This window comes from Stigmatopora argus, chromosome 11, assembly GCF_051989625.1.
Source record: "Stigmatopora argus isolate UIUO_Sarg chromosome 11, RoL_Sarg_1.0, whole genome shotgun sequence".
Classification (NCBI taxonomy): domain Eukaryota; kingdom Metazoa; phylum Chordata; class Actinopteri; order Syngnathiformes; family Syngnathidae; genus Stigmatopora; species Stigmatopora argus.
The window spans coordinates 107589-123644 of NC_135397.1; the positions used below are offsets into that span (position 1 = coordinate 107589).

General features: G+C 61.4%; 2 protein-coding genes across 3 annotated transcripts; one reads left to right on the top strand and one right to left on the bottom strand.

Moving 5' to 3' along the window:
• Positions 1-28: 28 nt before the first annotated feature.
• Positions 29-13044, bottom strand: arfgef3 (ARFGEF family member 3). 2 transcript variants are annotated; one of them, XM_077613779.1, is made up of 43 exons: positions 12895-13044; positions 12311-12413; positions 12046-12097; positions 11873-11954; positions 11644-11784; positions 11509-11577; positions 11322-11438; positions 11193-11238; positions 10868-10952; positions 10659-10763; positions 10505-10593; positions 10124-10314; positions 9790-9905; positions 9586-9718; positions 9384-9494; positions 8933-9159; positions 8404-8675; positions 8146-8291; positions 7868-8024; positions 7623-7721; positions 7280-7468; positions 7132-7209; positions 6806-6944; positions 6523-6699; positions 6019-6391; positions 5721-5900; positions 5290-5407; positions 5102-5224; positions 4885-5042; positions 4698-4809; positions 4434-4562; positions 4176-4364; positions 3911-4025; positions 3737-3839; positions 3521-3652; positions 3278-3408; positions 2969-3047; positions 2782-2897; positions 2277-2448; positions 2066-2179; positions 1808-1998; positions 479-587; positions 29-383 (listed from the first exon to the last, which is right to left on the bottom strand). In XM_077613779.1, exons 2-43 carry the CDS (start codon positions 12393-12395, stop codon positions 192-194), a joined length of 5742 nt encoding a protein of 1913 aa, XP_077469905.1. In that variant the 5' UTR covers positions 12396-12413; positions 12895-13044; the 3' UTR covers positions 29-191. The 2 variants fall into 2 exon arrangements, 1 of the variants encoding a protein (XP_077469905.1); XR_013303955.1 differs by lacking the exons at positions 29-383; positions 479-587; positions 1808-1998; positions 2066-2179; positions 2277-2448 and having other exon boundaries at positions 2969-3174.
• An 835-nt stretch (positions 13045-13879) lies between these two features.
• On the top strand, positions 13880-14604 carry LOC144084975 (uncharacterized). Its single transcript, XM_077613872.1, has 3 exons — positions 13880-14049; positions 14237-14338; positions 14481-14604. The coding sequence occupies exons 1-3, from the start codon at positions 14001-14003 to the stop codon at positions 14564-14566; spliced, it is 237 nt and encodes a 78-aa protein (XP_077469998.1). The 5' UTR covers positions 13880-14000; the 3' UTR covers positions 14567-14604.
• The last annotated feature ends 1452 nt before the right edge of the window (positions 14605-16056 follow it).

Sequence of the window (16056 nt, forward strand, 5' to 3'; positions counted from 1 at the left end):
GTTTTGTCAATTGGATAGTAACGAGAGATTTGGGGGGTTTGTTTTTTGTTTTAATGAATGGACAAAGAGCTCCAAGACCAGGAATAATGATGGAAAAAAATGTACAGGTGCTGAGCCACAATTTCACAGGAAGCCAGCAAACTTGAAGAATGGCGCGTGTCTGGCCGCAGATCATGGAACAATTGCTAAGGTCACGCCACGATGCGGTAGAGCGTTCCCACGCGCGCCAGCCAGTCGCGCAGGGCCCGGCGCAGTGGCGCGTCGCCCGCGCGGCACGCCAGCCGACACAAGTCGGGGTAGAGCGCCGGCTGAAGGGCCACGAAGGCGGCGTCCGGAAGTCGCAGGACCTCCGTCAGCAGCGCCGCCGCCGCTTCGCTCCACGCCTGCGGGCGGGCGGGCGGGCGGCACGGCGTTTGCGTGGCGTGGGTGGGTAAGGTGAGGCTTTCCGTAACCTCTCGTCCGCCCGTAGCGACCTCACCTGCGCACGGGCCCGCGCCTCGTCCTCGTCGACGTGGCGGCCCCGCCTGCCTTCGGCGCTCCGGAGGGGCCGCGCCCCGCTTTGGACCCGGCCCGGCTCGCCCGACCCGCTGCGGGGAGGAGAGGGAGGGACGACACTGGAGTGGTTATGTCAAGAAACAGCCAGCCAGCCAGCCAGCGTGGAATGTACCATTTTCACACCATTTGTCTATTGACACAAGTTCCCTCTTTACAGGTCAAACTTAGCTCAACCAGTAGAGCGGGTTAGTAGTTGGTTCCATTCCAACATGCTCCCTATTGTCACTTCAAAATAGTTGGCCTGTTCATTGCAAAGTAGGAGGTGGGTCGGACACATAGCTCAATAAGTAGAGTGAATGGTAGTGGGATCGATTCCCACACTCTCCTAGTTGTAACTCGTCAGGTCAAATAGAAACATAGTTGGCCTGTCCATTGCAAAGGGTACACGGTCGATTGGTCGCCGGTCTTTTGGTCGCCCGGAAGGTTATTGATAATGACCATTTAAATGGTTGCTGAAATTCCCTAAATACAAACTGTGAAGGACTATTTAGTCATACTAAATGCCCTAGTAATTATTAGGCTAAAGAAAAGCTCCAAATTTCCCGGACTTTGATTGTTTTTTGTTGAAGAACTTGTTCTTGACCCTGACTGACGACGTACGTCAGTACGTCTTAAAGGAACAACGCACGCACATACAAACTCTTCTACACTCACACGTCGGCTCAGTGAAAGTGCTCATGGCCATTGTTGGCTTTTATTCATGCGTAGACCGTCTTGTTTTTCCTTGTTTTGTCGCCGGTCTTTTGGTCGCCCGGAGTGCGACAACGGGCGACCAAAAGACCGGCGACCAAAGGACGGCGACCAAAGGACGGCGACCAAAAGACCGGCGACCAAAGGACGGCGACCAAAGGACGGCGACCAAAGGACGGCGACCAAAGGACGGCGAGCAATCAACCGCACACGATTGCAAAGTAAGGAAGTCGGTGGGACACTTAGCTCAACTAGTAGAGCACTCGCTTGCCATGCGACAGGTAGCGGGATCGAATCAATCAATTAAAGAAAAAAGCCTTACTATACTATGTCGTTTTTTAAAGAAAAAAGCCTTACTATACAATCGACACTGCTGCGAGGAATTGATTGTGCCACATCATTGGGCTTGGGTCAAAGGGCACAAGAAATTTGCTCAGGTTCGGTAGCTCAAACGGGGCATAGAAGCACTACCGCAGAAGAGGGTTACACTTAGTCACTCCCTCGAGTTGGAGTCGCCGTCCGCAAATGGCTTCAAATTGGACCGGAGCGGCGAGGGCCTTACCCGAAGGCTCCCTCGGCGAGCGCCGAGGCCTCGGACATGACGGCGGGATCCTCCGGCTCGGCCGCGCACACCTCGGCGCTCAGCCGGCGGAGACGCCCGAGCAGCTGCGCCCGCTCGCAGGCGGGGCCCGCGCTCGGGGACGACGGGGTTCGCCAGCGGTGGCGCCGGCGCCGTGTGCGGGGCGGGCTCACCTGGGAAAAGGCACAAATGGAGAAAAAGACTCGGAGCTTCCGTCTGTCGTCGCTAAGCCGCACGCACCTGCGCCGTCTCCTCGAAAATGTCCTCGTCCTCCTCCGACGGCGATCCGGGACGCGAGGAGTCGGAGCTCCAGTCCCGCTCCCGCTCCCGGTCCTCGGAGACGGCGGCCACGACCTGAGGTCGGCGGGTTAGTGGGAGAGAGAGAGAGCGAAGGGGGCGGGGACGGCGACGGCGAACAAAAGTGCGGGGAGAGCCAACAAAGGGGCGGTACCTGCTGGGCCGTCAGCCCGTCGGCGCGAGCGGCCACGGCGCGCAGCAGCGCCCGCGAGTAGAGCCGCAGGCCGGCGGTCGCCTGGCGGTACAGGTTGGCCGCGCCCCCCAGGCCCGACACCTTCATCAGCAGGTACTTGAGACCCGGGCGGGCGTCGAAGTCGCGCGCCGTCCTGAGGGAGGGCGGACGGACGGAGACGGAGATGGAGATGCCTGGCATTCTCGCTGCATTTTTTCCCAAATAGCCCGACCGACTATGGCTTTGGAGCGGAGCCCATTTGGCGGCAACGCCACTCTTTCCGGTGTCCAATTTTCCCACATCCGACAAATGGCCCATCGGCGCTTCCTCGGTACTTGAAAATTTGGGGGACTTTTGAGGGCCCCCTGACCCCGCCCCACGTCGCCAGACATCCTCGGTGGCGGCGCAGCGGCAGGCGGACTACTTTTTCACTTTGACGCAAAGCGTAGGGAAGTGACGCGCGCCGCTTACTTGACAGTTGGCCCACCTGTACGAGTCCAGCAGCAGGTCCAGGACCACGGACAGGTTGGCGGCCGACAAGTGAGGCAGGAAGCCCGCCGCCTCTAGGCGCCGGCCGTCTCGCCTTTCCGGCCCCGCCTCCTCCTGGCGCGGACGAGGTGGAGCGGTCAAGGGGCGCGGCCCCGTCGGCAGAAGACCCGAGTCCTTGCGCGTACCTCGAGCAAGATGTCCTCCAGGTTCCGCAGCAGAACTTGATGGGACAAGAGGCTCACCACCACATCACGGAAGGGAATGCTGAAAGACGGAAGGAAGGAAGGAATGGCGGGCTGGCGGGCTTATGATGGACAGCGTCTGGAGCTGGTGGCCAGTTTCCTCGCTCGCTGACAGCAGGGGGGGACGAAAAAAAGCCTACCTGACTCTCCTGAAAGACAGAAAAGACAAACGTCGATCGGGTTCCGACGGCCGTCGGCGTCCTAATGTCGAGGGGAGCATTTCAGATAGGGGGGGCGGAGATTGGCGCCGACCTGTCGTACGGCGGCGTCTGGGCCCGCGGGTCCGGGACCGCTTCCACGATCAGAACGCACGACTGCGCCTGCTCAAAACCGTCCTCGTTGTCGGGGGTCTTGGGAGAAACTTGCCCGTCCGACACAAAGACCTGAAGGGGACGGAAGGACGGACTCATCCCGACCTCTGGCAGTAACGCCACGCGCCACGCGCCACGAGTCGGGGCTTCCGAAAAGGAAAGAGGGGGCAAGCGGCGGACATACCTGGCGCGCCAAGGCTCGGATGCGCCGGCACTCGGCCTCGGCCCGTGCCGACGGCGAAGGGGCGGCCATTTTCACTTGGCAGGCGTCGCCGCACATTCTGTCCGTGCCGCTGTGGAAAGACGCCAGCAGCGCCTGGGCGGGGGCCGGCCAAAGCAAAGCCTAGGGTTTGCACGCCGTCCGCCGCTGGCTTCCCCGGGAAAAATGCCGGCGACTCACCTTGACGGGTCGCAAGGTGACGGAGAAGGCCTCCCGCAGAGCGTGGCAGGCCAACCTCCACATTTCCTCGGTGAAGACCGGTCCCGCCGTCACCAGAACGTACCTGTGGGCGGTCCGCGTTAGCCCGGCGTGGCGTGGCGTGACGTGGCCTAGCGCGGCGTCACGTCACGTCACCTGATGCAGGAACAACCCGCTCTGGAGACGGTCTCGGACGCCTGCGACACGCACGCCACCAGCAACCGGAAGAGCTCCTTCAACATGGCGTCGATCCAAAAGTCGCAGCCTTCGTCTGACGGGCGCGCCGGGCGGGACAGAAAAGAGCGGCGTTAAGGCCCCTTCCTTTGCCCTCACTCCTCGCCGCCAAGCCAACGCACACCGATGGAGGGGTGCCAATTTCAAGACGGGAAGCGGCTCAAAGTAAGAAAGCCAGTAAATTCACCCGCGTCCGCAAAGTTGCGGACGTGCTCCACCGCCAGCTCGCAGCAGAGTCCGATGGCGTGCTTGAAGTCGGCGGCCCCGTCCCGCCGGGCGGGCCCCCGGGCGCCGCCGCCGCCGCCGACCCGCCTCAGCCACAGCGAAGCCACGGGGAGCAGCAGCCGGGCCAGCGCCCAGATGGCAAAGAGCGGACCTGCAAAACGGACGGGTCGTGAGTCCCCCGGCGCTCTTTCCCGCGCCCCCCCCCCCCCCCCGGGCTCACCCGGCACGACGGCCGTCTCTCGCAGCAGTCCGAAGAGCGTCTCCAGGGCGGGCGGCTGGTGGCGGCGGGGGCAGTCCGAGGCGGCGGCCGCCAGCCGCTCCAGCAAGAGGCTCCACACCTGGATCGGGCCTGACGGGACGGAAAAGGAAATGAAAAGCGACATTGGTGACGCCGCGGGGCGGGGCACCTTCCATTCCACTCCATTCAATGGAACTGAATAATTTTATCGTCATTATGCGTGGCTTCCCGAGCCGGGGCGCTCACCCGTGCCGTCGTCGTCAAAGTCCGGCGCCACGGCGTCCTCGCCCCTCCTCCCGGCGAGCTGCGCCCCCAGGAAGACGGGCTTGGAGGGCATTTGGTAGATGCGAGCCAGCAGCTAAAGAGAAAGCGGGCAAAAAGCGCCAGCAAATACATCAACGCCGAGAGCGAGGAAAAAGAGAACGCCGCTCACCTGCGAACAGCGCCGCAGGTAGTCCAGCGCCGGCAGGCACAGGTCCAGGGAGCCGCCGGAGCCGGAGCCGCCGCCGCCACCCGCCTCCTCCTTCTCCTCCTCGTCCCCCTCCCCCTCCTCCTCCTCGACCTCCGCCTTCGCCTCGCCGTCCGGCTCCCCTGCCGTCCAAAGAGCAATGTGGCAAACGGCGAGCGGCCAACGGCGCGGTGCCACTCACCCCATCCTTTGACAAACTTGACCAGGCACGCCACGTAGTCGGCGGCGGCGTTGGCGAAAACCTGCACGTCGTCGGTGCCGACGAAGGCCTCGAAGACGTCGAAAACGGGCGGGCGACGCCCGTCTGCGGAGCGCGCGGAACGTCGTGGCGGGGCCCAAATGGCCGGGCGGCGGCGGCGGCCTACGTACCGGCACGGTATTCCTTGGCCCCGCCGCGGACGTTCCCCAGGGCGCTGAAGAGCGGTCGCCAGCCCGAGCGGATGGCGGGCGAGCACGCCTCCACCAGTTGGCCGATGGACGTCACCACCTGCGCGATAAAGCGGAGGACGGAGGACGGACGCCGTGTGACTTGAATCCTACCGTTTCAAACTCGTTCTTTTTCAACTTGAATCTGTCCTTCCCTTCCTGGTACCACATTTAGCACTTTCATATCACAAAAGTAGCTCCTTTTTTTGCTCCGGCACTCGGAACGCGACCATTTTTCCCCCCGTCGTACTACCACCGCCGCCGCTTTAAGCGCCGAACGTCACCGCGTGTTATGCTTTTTCCGTCATGGACGGGCGGGCTCTTCCAATTCCAATGTGTCATCGTAGGTGTTTGGAAAGCCGGCGTGGGTGTACCTGGTCCTGAACGTCGTCGTCGCACGCTTCCAGCTGCATGATGTGCTCCAAAGGTCGGAAGAGCGCCTCGTTGTAGCGGAAGCCGGGCGGCTCGCCGGGCCCGTTCAGGACCTCCGTCAGGACGTCGTGGATCAGAGACACGGCCTTGCGCGACACCTGCCGCTCCCCGTGACACGCCGCCTGCGGACGGGGCGAGGGTTAGACGCGGCGGGAAAGGAAAGCGCTCCCGGCTCGGCTCACCGTGGCCCCTTGACCACCGGACTCGTTTGGGGCGGGGAGGGGAGGGGAGGTTCCCTACCTCTACCAGGTGCGGCGCCACCACGCTCCAGGCCCGCATCTTGTGCAGGAGAGGCCGGTCGCCGTCGCGCACGATCCTCAGCGTGGCCTCTCCCAAGCGGAAGAGGTGCGGGTGCCCCGAGGTCAACGCCGCGCCTCCTGCCCGAGCGTCGTCGTTCGCTCTGGCCGGAAAGGGAGTGCCGGGCGCCGTCCGGGCCGGCCCGCGCTCGCTCGGCGGGGGCCTACCGGGCGCGGCCCTACCGGGCGCGGCCGGCCGAAGGTCCTCGCCGTGGTCCACGCAGCCCAAGAGCTGACGGCGGGAGGCTTTGCGCAGCTGCTGCAGGAAGCCCAGCAGTGACGGCAGGTTGCGCTGGAGCGCCGCGTCTTCCAGCAACCTGCACGCCAGACAAAGGCGGAAAACGGCGCCCGATGCCTTAAAAACACCACCGAAGCCCTCCACTTGCTAATCCTAGCCCCCCCTCCAAAAAAAGAACAGGATGCTTAGCGGGCGCTTTTCCAATCCCACCTGTCGGCCCGCGCGGACAGCGCGCACGCGGCTCGGGCGGCGGCGGGCCCCCTCAAAAGGCTCCCGCCTTCGGGCCGGTCGCGGACGGACGGGGCGGGGTCCGGGGCCCGGCCCTCCGCTCGGGGCTCGCCGTCGCCAAAGTGAGCGTGCTCCAGAGAACTGATGTACTCCGTCACCCTGTGAATAGGGTTAGGGTCGTCTGACGTGGCGGCGGGTCAACGTGGCGGAGGTCTCTCAAACGGCCGTGAGGCGACTCCTCGCCGGCGCCCGGCCCAGCGCTCACCTGAAGACGTGCGTCCAGCACTGGTGGTGGTGAGCGCCCATCTCCGAGCCCACGTCCAAGACGGCCTCCATGCACAAGACGTGCGCCGCGTGCAGGCGCACGCCCGCGGGCGCCGAGGTCCGCTCCGGACGTTGCTTGCCTGAAGGGGCGTGATAGAAAAAAGGCCGCGCTATGAGAACGGAGGGACGTCCCGGGACGTGCCGTTACGTCTAGTCGAGGGGTGACAGCGTGAGGGGAAAAAAATACATTGCCGTTATTCCGGGGGTCTTGTATTATCCACCTATCTACGGGAACCCCAAAAGCGAGTCGGGCCGCCCCTTCCTCACCTCGCGCCTCCGGCTCCTCCCTCGCGCAGGAGGCGGCGGCCATCCGCGCCAAGGCCGACGCGCAGTTGCCGGCCACTCCTGAAGGCGGGCGAGATTCAAGGCCGGGGCGTCGGCGGACTCCGAGAGGCGTACCCCGGCGCCGCCTTACCGAGGTCGCGGCTGAGCGCCGCGGCCCTACGGAGCCCGTCCAGGCTCAGGTAGACGGCGTCTCTCTCTCGCCGGCTCGGCGAGCTCCGGCCGCCGCCGCCGCCCGCCGCGGGCGCCGTCAACGGCGCCGACAGAACCTCCGTCAGCTCGCTCCACAAGCCAGTCAGCAGGAAGCGCGAGAAGGCGGCGCCTCGGGGAAAAGAGATTAGAGATTAGATTTACGGCGCCATTCCACGTACGAAGACGAGCTGGCCGGTTTGGCAAATCGCCGGAAGAAGAGCGGCGACACGGCGCGGGCCAATCAAACGTGGCCTCCACGCTGGAAAAGGGGAAGAGGCACCTACCCGCCGCGACCACGTCGTCGTCGTCGTCGTCGTCCTCACCGCTCGATCGTCGGGAATTGACCGTGGCCCGAGCGCCACCGCCGCCCGGAGCGTCCGTGTCTGGGAGCAAAAAGGGGCGGCGATAACCGTGGGGGGTTTTGGTTGGCCGAAAAAGGAAAAGGGGAGGGAGCCGTTGGTCCTCGTGTAAGTTGGCCCACTACGGAGATGGCGTCAAATGAAAATGGGGAAATGGAACAAATGTGTACCCATCAGCATGGCCACCAGAGGTGGTGGCGCTGCCGTGGCCTCCCGGTAGCCCGCCTGGCCCAGCAGGTCTCGCTCCAGAAGCTGACGGTGAAGCTCCTCCGTCCACGCCGCGGACACCGAGGCGCCGGCGCTCTGGATCCCGCGCGCAAACTCCTCCTGCCGCGCAAAAGGAAGTGGGACCCGGCCGGGGCCGGCACCGCCACCACGGCACACCCCCGTGACGTGGCCCACCGGCGTGACGTGGCCCGGACCGACAAGTTCAATGCGCTGGGCTCACCGGGCCCAGGGCCGGAGGTAGCACCCCCCGCCGGTAGAAGTCGCAGTCGCGCAGTTTGAGGTTGAGCAGCAGCGCGGAGAAGGTCAAAAGGTAGACGGCCTCGGCGTCGGCCGGGCGGCCGGGCCCGAACGGCGCCTCCCCGACCCCTGTGCGGGACGGCGCCGAGAGTCAGCTCGTCTGACACTTTGCTCTTCTGCGTCCGTGCGCCCTTTTGAGCGGATTGCCGTGAGCATTCCAACTTTGCGGAGGCGGGCTGACCGGAACAGAAGGCGTGCGCAAAGTCCAGGAGGTGGCGGTCCACTTGCGCGGCGGCGGCGGCGTCCGGGGCCAGCAGCCGCGGCAGCAGCGCCGCCAGCGCCCGCGCCAGGAGACGAGCGCCGCGCCGTTCGGCCGGCGAGCGAGGCTCGCCGCCGTCCTCCTCGTCCGAGCCGGCGTCCGACGCGTCCGAGCGACCCGAGTCCTTCTCGGCCGCCGCCGAGTAGCGGTCGCACGAGTCCAAGTCGGTCCGCGACAGGTCCCGCTCGTCCGTGCTGCGCGGCCAGAAAAAACAAAACAAAATGGAAGGCGTCCTCGGACGAATGGCGGCTCCGGACTCGCCGTCCGGTGTGAGCGGTCTCCGTCTCGGCTGGACGTGCGGTCCACCTGGAGCGGGAGGCTTAACCGGGCCCTCCGCTTCAAATGGACGGCACGCGGACAAAGCAATAAGAGAGACGGCGCCACGCTACGTCCGGACGGAGCCCGGACGCCTTTTGACGGATTTCCAATGGGGAAGTGGGTAGCGACTCACCTGAAGTTGCTCTCGCTGTATCGCGAGGCGCCGGCGCCTCCACTTCTGGACGGGAGCGAGAGGAAGCCGGTGACGTCGGGGTACACCGAGGCGCGGCTGCGTTGCACCACGTCGGGCGGGGCCGCGCGCCGCTCCCGCCGCGCCCACGGCTCCTCCCCTTCGGGGCCGGCCGACTCCGAATCCCAATCGTCGCCGACGTCTCGGTGCGGCCCGTCGGGATCACGCCACTTTGGTAGTGGTGCCAAAAAAGGGACGTTTTTCAAATCAAGTCGTGTACGCATACGGGCTATAGAGCGGCCAATACAATAAGTCATGGATCCACTATTTTGGGCTTAGGGGGATTTAACCCCAACCCTCTCATGCCAACGGTATCAAGGGTTAGTGTCAAGTATCGTGGCTTTTTCTTCCCTCCAAAAGTGACTCGGGTCAACATGGTAAATCTATTGCCTACCTCCGTCGAGGACGGGCCGCATCTCCACCGCGGGAAGTCGGCCTCGTCGCTCTCGGACCGGCCGGCGCCCTCGGCGAGATCGGCGGGCTCGGCGACGTCCAGCAGAGCCGCCTGAGGGCCGCACGGATTCTCCCGTCACGGTTAGAGGGAAGAAAATAGCAGAGCCCGGCCCGGTTTCGGCGGCGGCGGCGGCGCCACGCACCTGCTCCGGCGCCAAGCCCCGTCCCCGCGACAGCTCCTCCAGCGCGCCGAGCAGAGCGCAGGCGGCCGACACGCTCCGGTAGCGGGCCTCGGCCCCGCCCTCGGCGCAGGCCTCCGTCATGCCGTCCAGGATGCTGAAAGGGCGGGCCGTTGGCCATGGATTGGATACGACGCTAAAGTGTCCGTGGAAGGAAGCCGTACTGACAGTCTGAGCAGGTCCAGGCGCGGCCACTTCTTCCCGCCGGAGAAGGAGCGCCTCTCGCCGTCGGGACGGGGGCCCGGAGCGGCCAGCTCCAGCAGCCTCTGAGGACAACCCAGCATCTGAATGCAGGAGAGAAAGAAAAAAAAGAAATAAAAGACCGCACCCAGTGTCGCTAAGATATTGCTTCCGGCGCCTGCGGGAAAGGATGGGGTGAAAACGCAACCGGCAATCCCCAAAATTCACTGGAGTCCAAAAGAACACTCCAGTGGTGTCACATGGCTTCCAGTTTTTTTGGGGGGGTGAGGGTTAGGAAAGACGACGATGACTTAAGCCGCACCTCCTTCATGACGCGGATGGCTTCGGCACGCCGGCGCGGCGGCGGGTAGATGAGGATCCTGTGGTAGAGCGACTGCAAGACGGGCTTCATGGACTCCAGGCGGCCCACCAGCCGGACCAGCTCGGCGGCCGCGTAGCACACGGCGCGCGCCGCCGTCGTCCCGCCCGACGGAGGCGCCGTCTCCTTGGCGCCTGCCAAAGGCTCGGGGTTAGCCACGGGACGCGGGGCCGCTTCCCTTTACTCCGCGGTTACGGACACCCTCTTTTTGGCGTGCGGACGCCGAGACGCTCCGCTCGCTTCTTCTGGACACGTGGCCCAGAAGAAGCGGCGCACGCCAAGCGGCCGGACCGAACGGCGGCGCGGATTTGGCCGGGAAATCACCCGGACGGAGCCGCTCCCACTCGCCCGGTGCGCTTTTGTCCTCTAGCGGCTCTCCCGCGGCGGCCGCCAGCGCCGGACACAGCCGCTTCCTGTCAGGACGAGAGGCGCCATTAGCGCCGCCGTCGGCGCCAACGTTAGCGTACGTAGCACGTACCAGACCAGGTCGGTGAAGCGTCCGGACAGGTGCACGCTGGGAGGGCAGGAGCTCAGCACGGCCAAGACGCTCTCCAGGTAAAGAAGTCGCAGCATCTGCTCGTCGCTGAGGAAAAAAAGGTGAACCGCGTTCGAGGCCACTTTTGAGCCCGGACTAGAGCGGGCGAGACGCCAGCGACGTTAGCGACGTTAGCGACATTAGCCACTTACCGATCCAGCGACTCCAGCTTGTCGCAAAAGAGCGTCAGGACCGTCACCACCTCGTGGCAGAGCGTCTGGCTGACGGGCGACAGGTCTGAAAGCCGGCCAACAGAGGGCTCACCGACGTGACCTACCTCGGTACTCCGGCACCACGCTTTCTGCTAAAACGCTCCTTTTGCTCCAAACATTGGACTGACTTATTGTCCTTTGCAAATGTTCCTTTTTTTAAAAAAAATATTCCCCATCGAACGCATTGCTCGCAAAAAAATAGGCTATTTGTCATCAAGGCTGTGAAAAATGGATTTGGACAGAAAGGAGAGGATTGAGTGTGTACCTTTTTTCTCCAGAGGGGGCGCAGTCAGCTCCTCCCCATCCGCTCCCTGCAGACGACAGACGTTACACGCCATCGGATATCCGCTGAGATCCCGGGAGAGCTTCGGCGGGTCGGCCGGCCACCTCCTACCTCCTGTCGCCGTCGCAGCTGCAGCGTGAGATCTCCCAAAATCTGGCCCAGGGTGGCTCGGACGGCCGTGTCCACGCTCCGTCGATGACAGCCGCGCGCGTACATCTCCGCGCAAACCTACGCGTGTGTGCGCGCGCCACACGTCAGCGGCGCGCTCCCCCGGCGACGGGGCCGAGCGACGCGCTACCTGGGCCACGCGTAGGACGGAGTCCGCGTTGGCCTCGAAGGAGGGCGAGTACGTCAAGCACAGGAGGACCTGTCGGAGAAGACGGCCAATCCATGGCGAGTGGTCCCAAATGGGGTTAGGATTGGCCAGCCTTACCTTCATGACCTCCACTTGCAGGTCCTCGTGCAGCTCCGGCGCCGCGCGCAACGCCGCCAGCACCTGACTCAGCGGCCGCCTCTCTGCGGGCTCCGCCTCCTCGCCGGCCCCGCCCGCCAAGCCGTCCTCGCACAGCAGCGTCTGCCAAAAAGAGGCAGCGGCGGCGTCACGGCAAAGCCGTCGAGCCGGGTCGAGCCGGGTCGGGCCGGGCCGGGCCGGGCCTCCGCACCTGCATGCCGCTCAGCGCCGTCTGAGCCAGCTTGAGGTTTTTGGACTCTAGCGCCACCTGAAGGGGAAGGAGACAACGCGCCCTGCCAACGGGCCGACGACGACGACGACGACTTGAAAGGTCTTGCGACACGCTCTTCACCGGCGGACGTCCGATGCTTTTCCAGTTCTTACCGCAACTCCGACGGGGAGAGGAGGCCCGCCGCCTTCCGGGACTGCAGACTTTCTAGGGAGAGAGCAGGGAGAAGGGCTTAGGGTCAAATGATGAAAATATCGTCCGCCGCCAAAACACGCCACCGCCCTGGCCTTGGGGAAAGCGGACTAAAGTTTCTCTTTGGGTCTACACTTGACGGAGCCCCGCGTGGCCTCCACTCGTCGCGGAAGGTGGCGGATGGTGGCGGGGACGGCGGTGGCGGCGTGGACGACGGCCGAGACCCACCGCGGGCGTGTGCGCAGGCGTCGCGGAGGCTCTTGTGCTTGTGTCCGGCCGCGTCTCGCTGGATCTTCCGCAGGACATCCTCCATGCTGGTCCGCCAAAGGCTCTATCGCAAGACAACCATGCACTTTTTATACACACATGCTCAATATTTAGCTATCTATTTATCTCAGGATTCGTGATTAATGGAGGACTGGGGGGGGGGGGGGCGTTGCTCTGTTGTTTTTCTTCAAACTAGCGCAAATAGGAAGCTGTATTTCCAGCCTCCAGGAATTGTCCATTTAGTCGCTACGTTGTGTTCATAGGTTCATAGTTCCAAAAAAATCAAGTCACCCCAGACTGCTCTGCTGTGCTCTGCCCTGGCCTGGCAATTTCATTTGGTTGTACGTACGTCTTAGGAGGACAATGAGGAGGATACCAATCTATCCAATTCTAGATGTGTTGATGCGTTGAACTAACTGCCTAGTCCCCAAAAATCGAGGGCGAGGGTTTTTTTGTCCTATTCATCTCGAACGACATTTGCCGTTGGCATTGCAAAAAAAACTAGGAATAAGGAGTATACTAAATTAGCGGGGAAAATGACTCACCTCGGGTGGGCTGTCTCGATCAAGAGAGGCCACTGCTTTAAGATGGCCGCCGCCCACGAACGTCGCCGATTCGGACTTTGCCCATTTCTAGCATTTCGTACGCTATCAAAGTCCAGATCAATATTCGTGTTTTCGTCCGCGCTCGCTTCGCAAATAAACGTGTCGAAATGTTCGCATCCGGGACGAGGGGGGGAAAAAGAGCAGGTGTCGATGCAAAATCGAGGATGGAGCGGGCGGGCGAGCGGGGCGTATTCTAACATCCGCCTTTCTTCCTCTTCTTCTTCTTCTTCTTCTGCTTCCTGCTTACGGTAGACTTGCACACAGGATAGCGGATTGCTGCCTCTGCCTGGAGGTAGCGTGTCACGTCAGGGAAATACGTTCAGAAGAAGTCTTTCTTTTTCCAATACGTAGTATACGGCAGGGGTCGGGAACCTTTTTGACGGAGAGAGCCATAAACAATTGAATTCATATTTTCAAATGTTATTCCTTGAGAGCCATACTCAAAATGTAAAAGGAAAAATACACTAAAATGTGTGCTATTTGTAGTAATGTCACCACTTTTAAAGTACAAACGTTCTCAGATCTTTTGACAACATTGTCGCGCTGTTGCTAATCAATGCTAATCAATGGGAGTATGCATCCAGAAGAATCTCAAAATGTTTAAAGCCGCACTAGAAGTAGTGTCGGCGCCACAATGATCACATAACGCTCCTACTGATGCATTCAGGACTGAGCTCTCAACAGCGGTTACCATATTTTACTTCACATTTTTGCGGAGAGCCGTATGCACCTATCAAAAGAGCCACATATGGCTCCCGAGCCATTGGTTCTCTACCCCTGGTATACGGGTTAAGGTTCAGCCTAACTCTAACCCTCTTTCTCGCTCCAAAAATCGGGCTGGCCGCACTTGTTTTTTTTTTTTTTTTTTGGGGGGGGGGTGCTTTTCCAAAGCTAATGATTAACATGCTCAAAGGTTCAACAAACCACCGGCGGAGACACTTTGTCCAGCGGCGAGCGTGCGCGTGCGTGCGCGTAGGCCGGGGCCCATAAATAGGGGGCCCGATTATTGGGTTAAGGTCAGCTGCTTTTCCTGAACGTCGGCGGCCATGAAGATCTTCCTGCTCCTGCTGATGCTCCTCTTGCCCGTCTGCTCAGGTTCGGCCGGCCGCCCGTTTGCTCGTCGATCGCCGATCGCCCGCGCCTTTTTCCCTTTCCCAATAATAGGGGCCAAAAGTATACGTCGCTCGGTCAACGGTTGAGCCGGTTATTGTCGGATTTGTTTGCTTGCCCCGATGGCTTTTTGGTGCCAAAATCTAGCGAGCACGCCTCGTCTGTGCTTCAGCGGCCGACTCCATCCGCTGTCACGGCGAAGACCACCTGATGGTGCGCGACATGATCCTGACGTGCGACACCAGCCGCCAACGGCAGTCCTGCTACACCCGAGGTGGGCGGGCGCTCGCCGGGAGCCGCCGGCCGCCGGCCGCCGGCCGCCGGGCCTCTTGACTTTGGCCTCTGACGGCCCACGGCCGCCACCCGTCCTCCGACCGCCAACCGGCCTCTTGACCATGGCCTTCTTCCTTTGACAGAAAACGGTGAGAAAGGCTGCATTGCCGAGGAGAACTGCTCGCGGCCCGGGACGCGCTGCTGCGCCACCGACCTCTGCAACAACTGAGCGAGCGCCTCCGGGCCAATAAACGTGGATTCATCTCACCCGCTGTCTGCCTTATTTTTTCCTCGTCTTTGGGAGGTGTAGAATTTGGACTCATCCACTGCATCGGGTTAGGGGCGTAGGCTTGAGGTTGGAGGGAGGACGAGACCTACGGCTCCGCCTCTTGCCCAAATTCCAGCCGCGGCCGATAAGCGGCGTGGTGCAAAATCAGATGGGCAACCTCCCTGTCTTCTTCCGTGTCGTAGTCATTCATCCTGGCCAAAAGCCGCGAGTGGCGGCCTTTTCTCCCATCCGTCCGTCCGTCAGTCCGTTGACTTCTCCCAAAGAAGGTCGAGGCCGCTCAGGAGATGGAAATTTGCCCGTTTAGTACAGTGGTACCTTTACATACGAGCAGCTCGAAATACGAGGAACATTTCAAGCAAATAATGATCTCTAGATACGAGAAAAATTTGGAGATGCGAGAAAGCCAGGTGGCCAAGACATGAGAGGCTCTTTAGGTAAAAAACAAAGGTAAAAAACATTCAAACAAAATTAGAATTCAGTTTTGTGGAAAGTTACATTAAATGTATGCTTGAGTGTGTCTGTATATATTAATCCAAGTGAATTTAAATGTGTTTGTTCTGTTACGAGTACGTTGCCGTGGAAAGAAATACAAACTGCGAATGACTATTTAGTCATACTTAATGCCCTATTAATTATTAGGCTAAAGAAAAGCTCCAAATTTCCCGGACTTGTATTGTTTTTTGTTGGAGAACTTGTTCAGACCCTGACTGACTGACGTCGCTTCTTAAAGGGACAACGCACGTACATACAAAGTCTTCTACACTCACACGTCGGCTCAGTGAAAGTGCTCATGGCCATTGTTGGCTTTTATTCATGCGTAGACCGTGTTCTTTTACCTTGTTTTGTCACCGGTCTTTTGGTCGTCGGTCTTTTGGTCGCTGGTCTTTTGGTCGCCCCGACCGCAACAACGGGCGACCAAAAGACCGGCAACCAATCGCCCGCACACGGGTTGTGCACCCAAAGGAAGGGTGTCGTTCAGGAGCACTGGGACTTTTTTTTGCTTCAAGATCTACTTTTCAAGGAGCCCACCTCCCGCCATCTACTTGGTAGTCCGGGTTGCAATTCAGGGCTGGGCATAGCGCTCCCCGGAGGGCCGCCACGGTCGGGTGGCTGCACCTTTTCCTTCCAGCGCCGACGCAGAGTGGAAGCAACGGGGGGGAGGGGTCCGGGGTGCTGCAACCAGCGGCACCTGAGCCCAATTCACGGATCTCGCTTGCAGCACAGAACAGTTGGAAGAAAAACCTGCACCCACAGCGGCCCTCCAGGACCCGTTTGCCCAGCCCTGGCCTAGTCGCATGGGATGCTAGGATGCTAGATCTGTCCAAGCCTTCAATTTCATCAAGGCGCTCTTCAATGGGTCCAAATGGTCCAAGTGTGCGCTTTGATCGCCCATGTTTTAAATGCCTAGGTCTACAAAAAAGTCTTGGAGC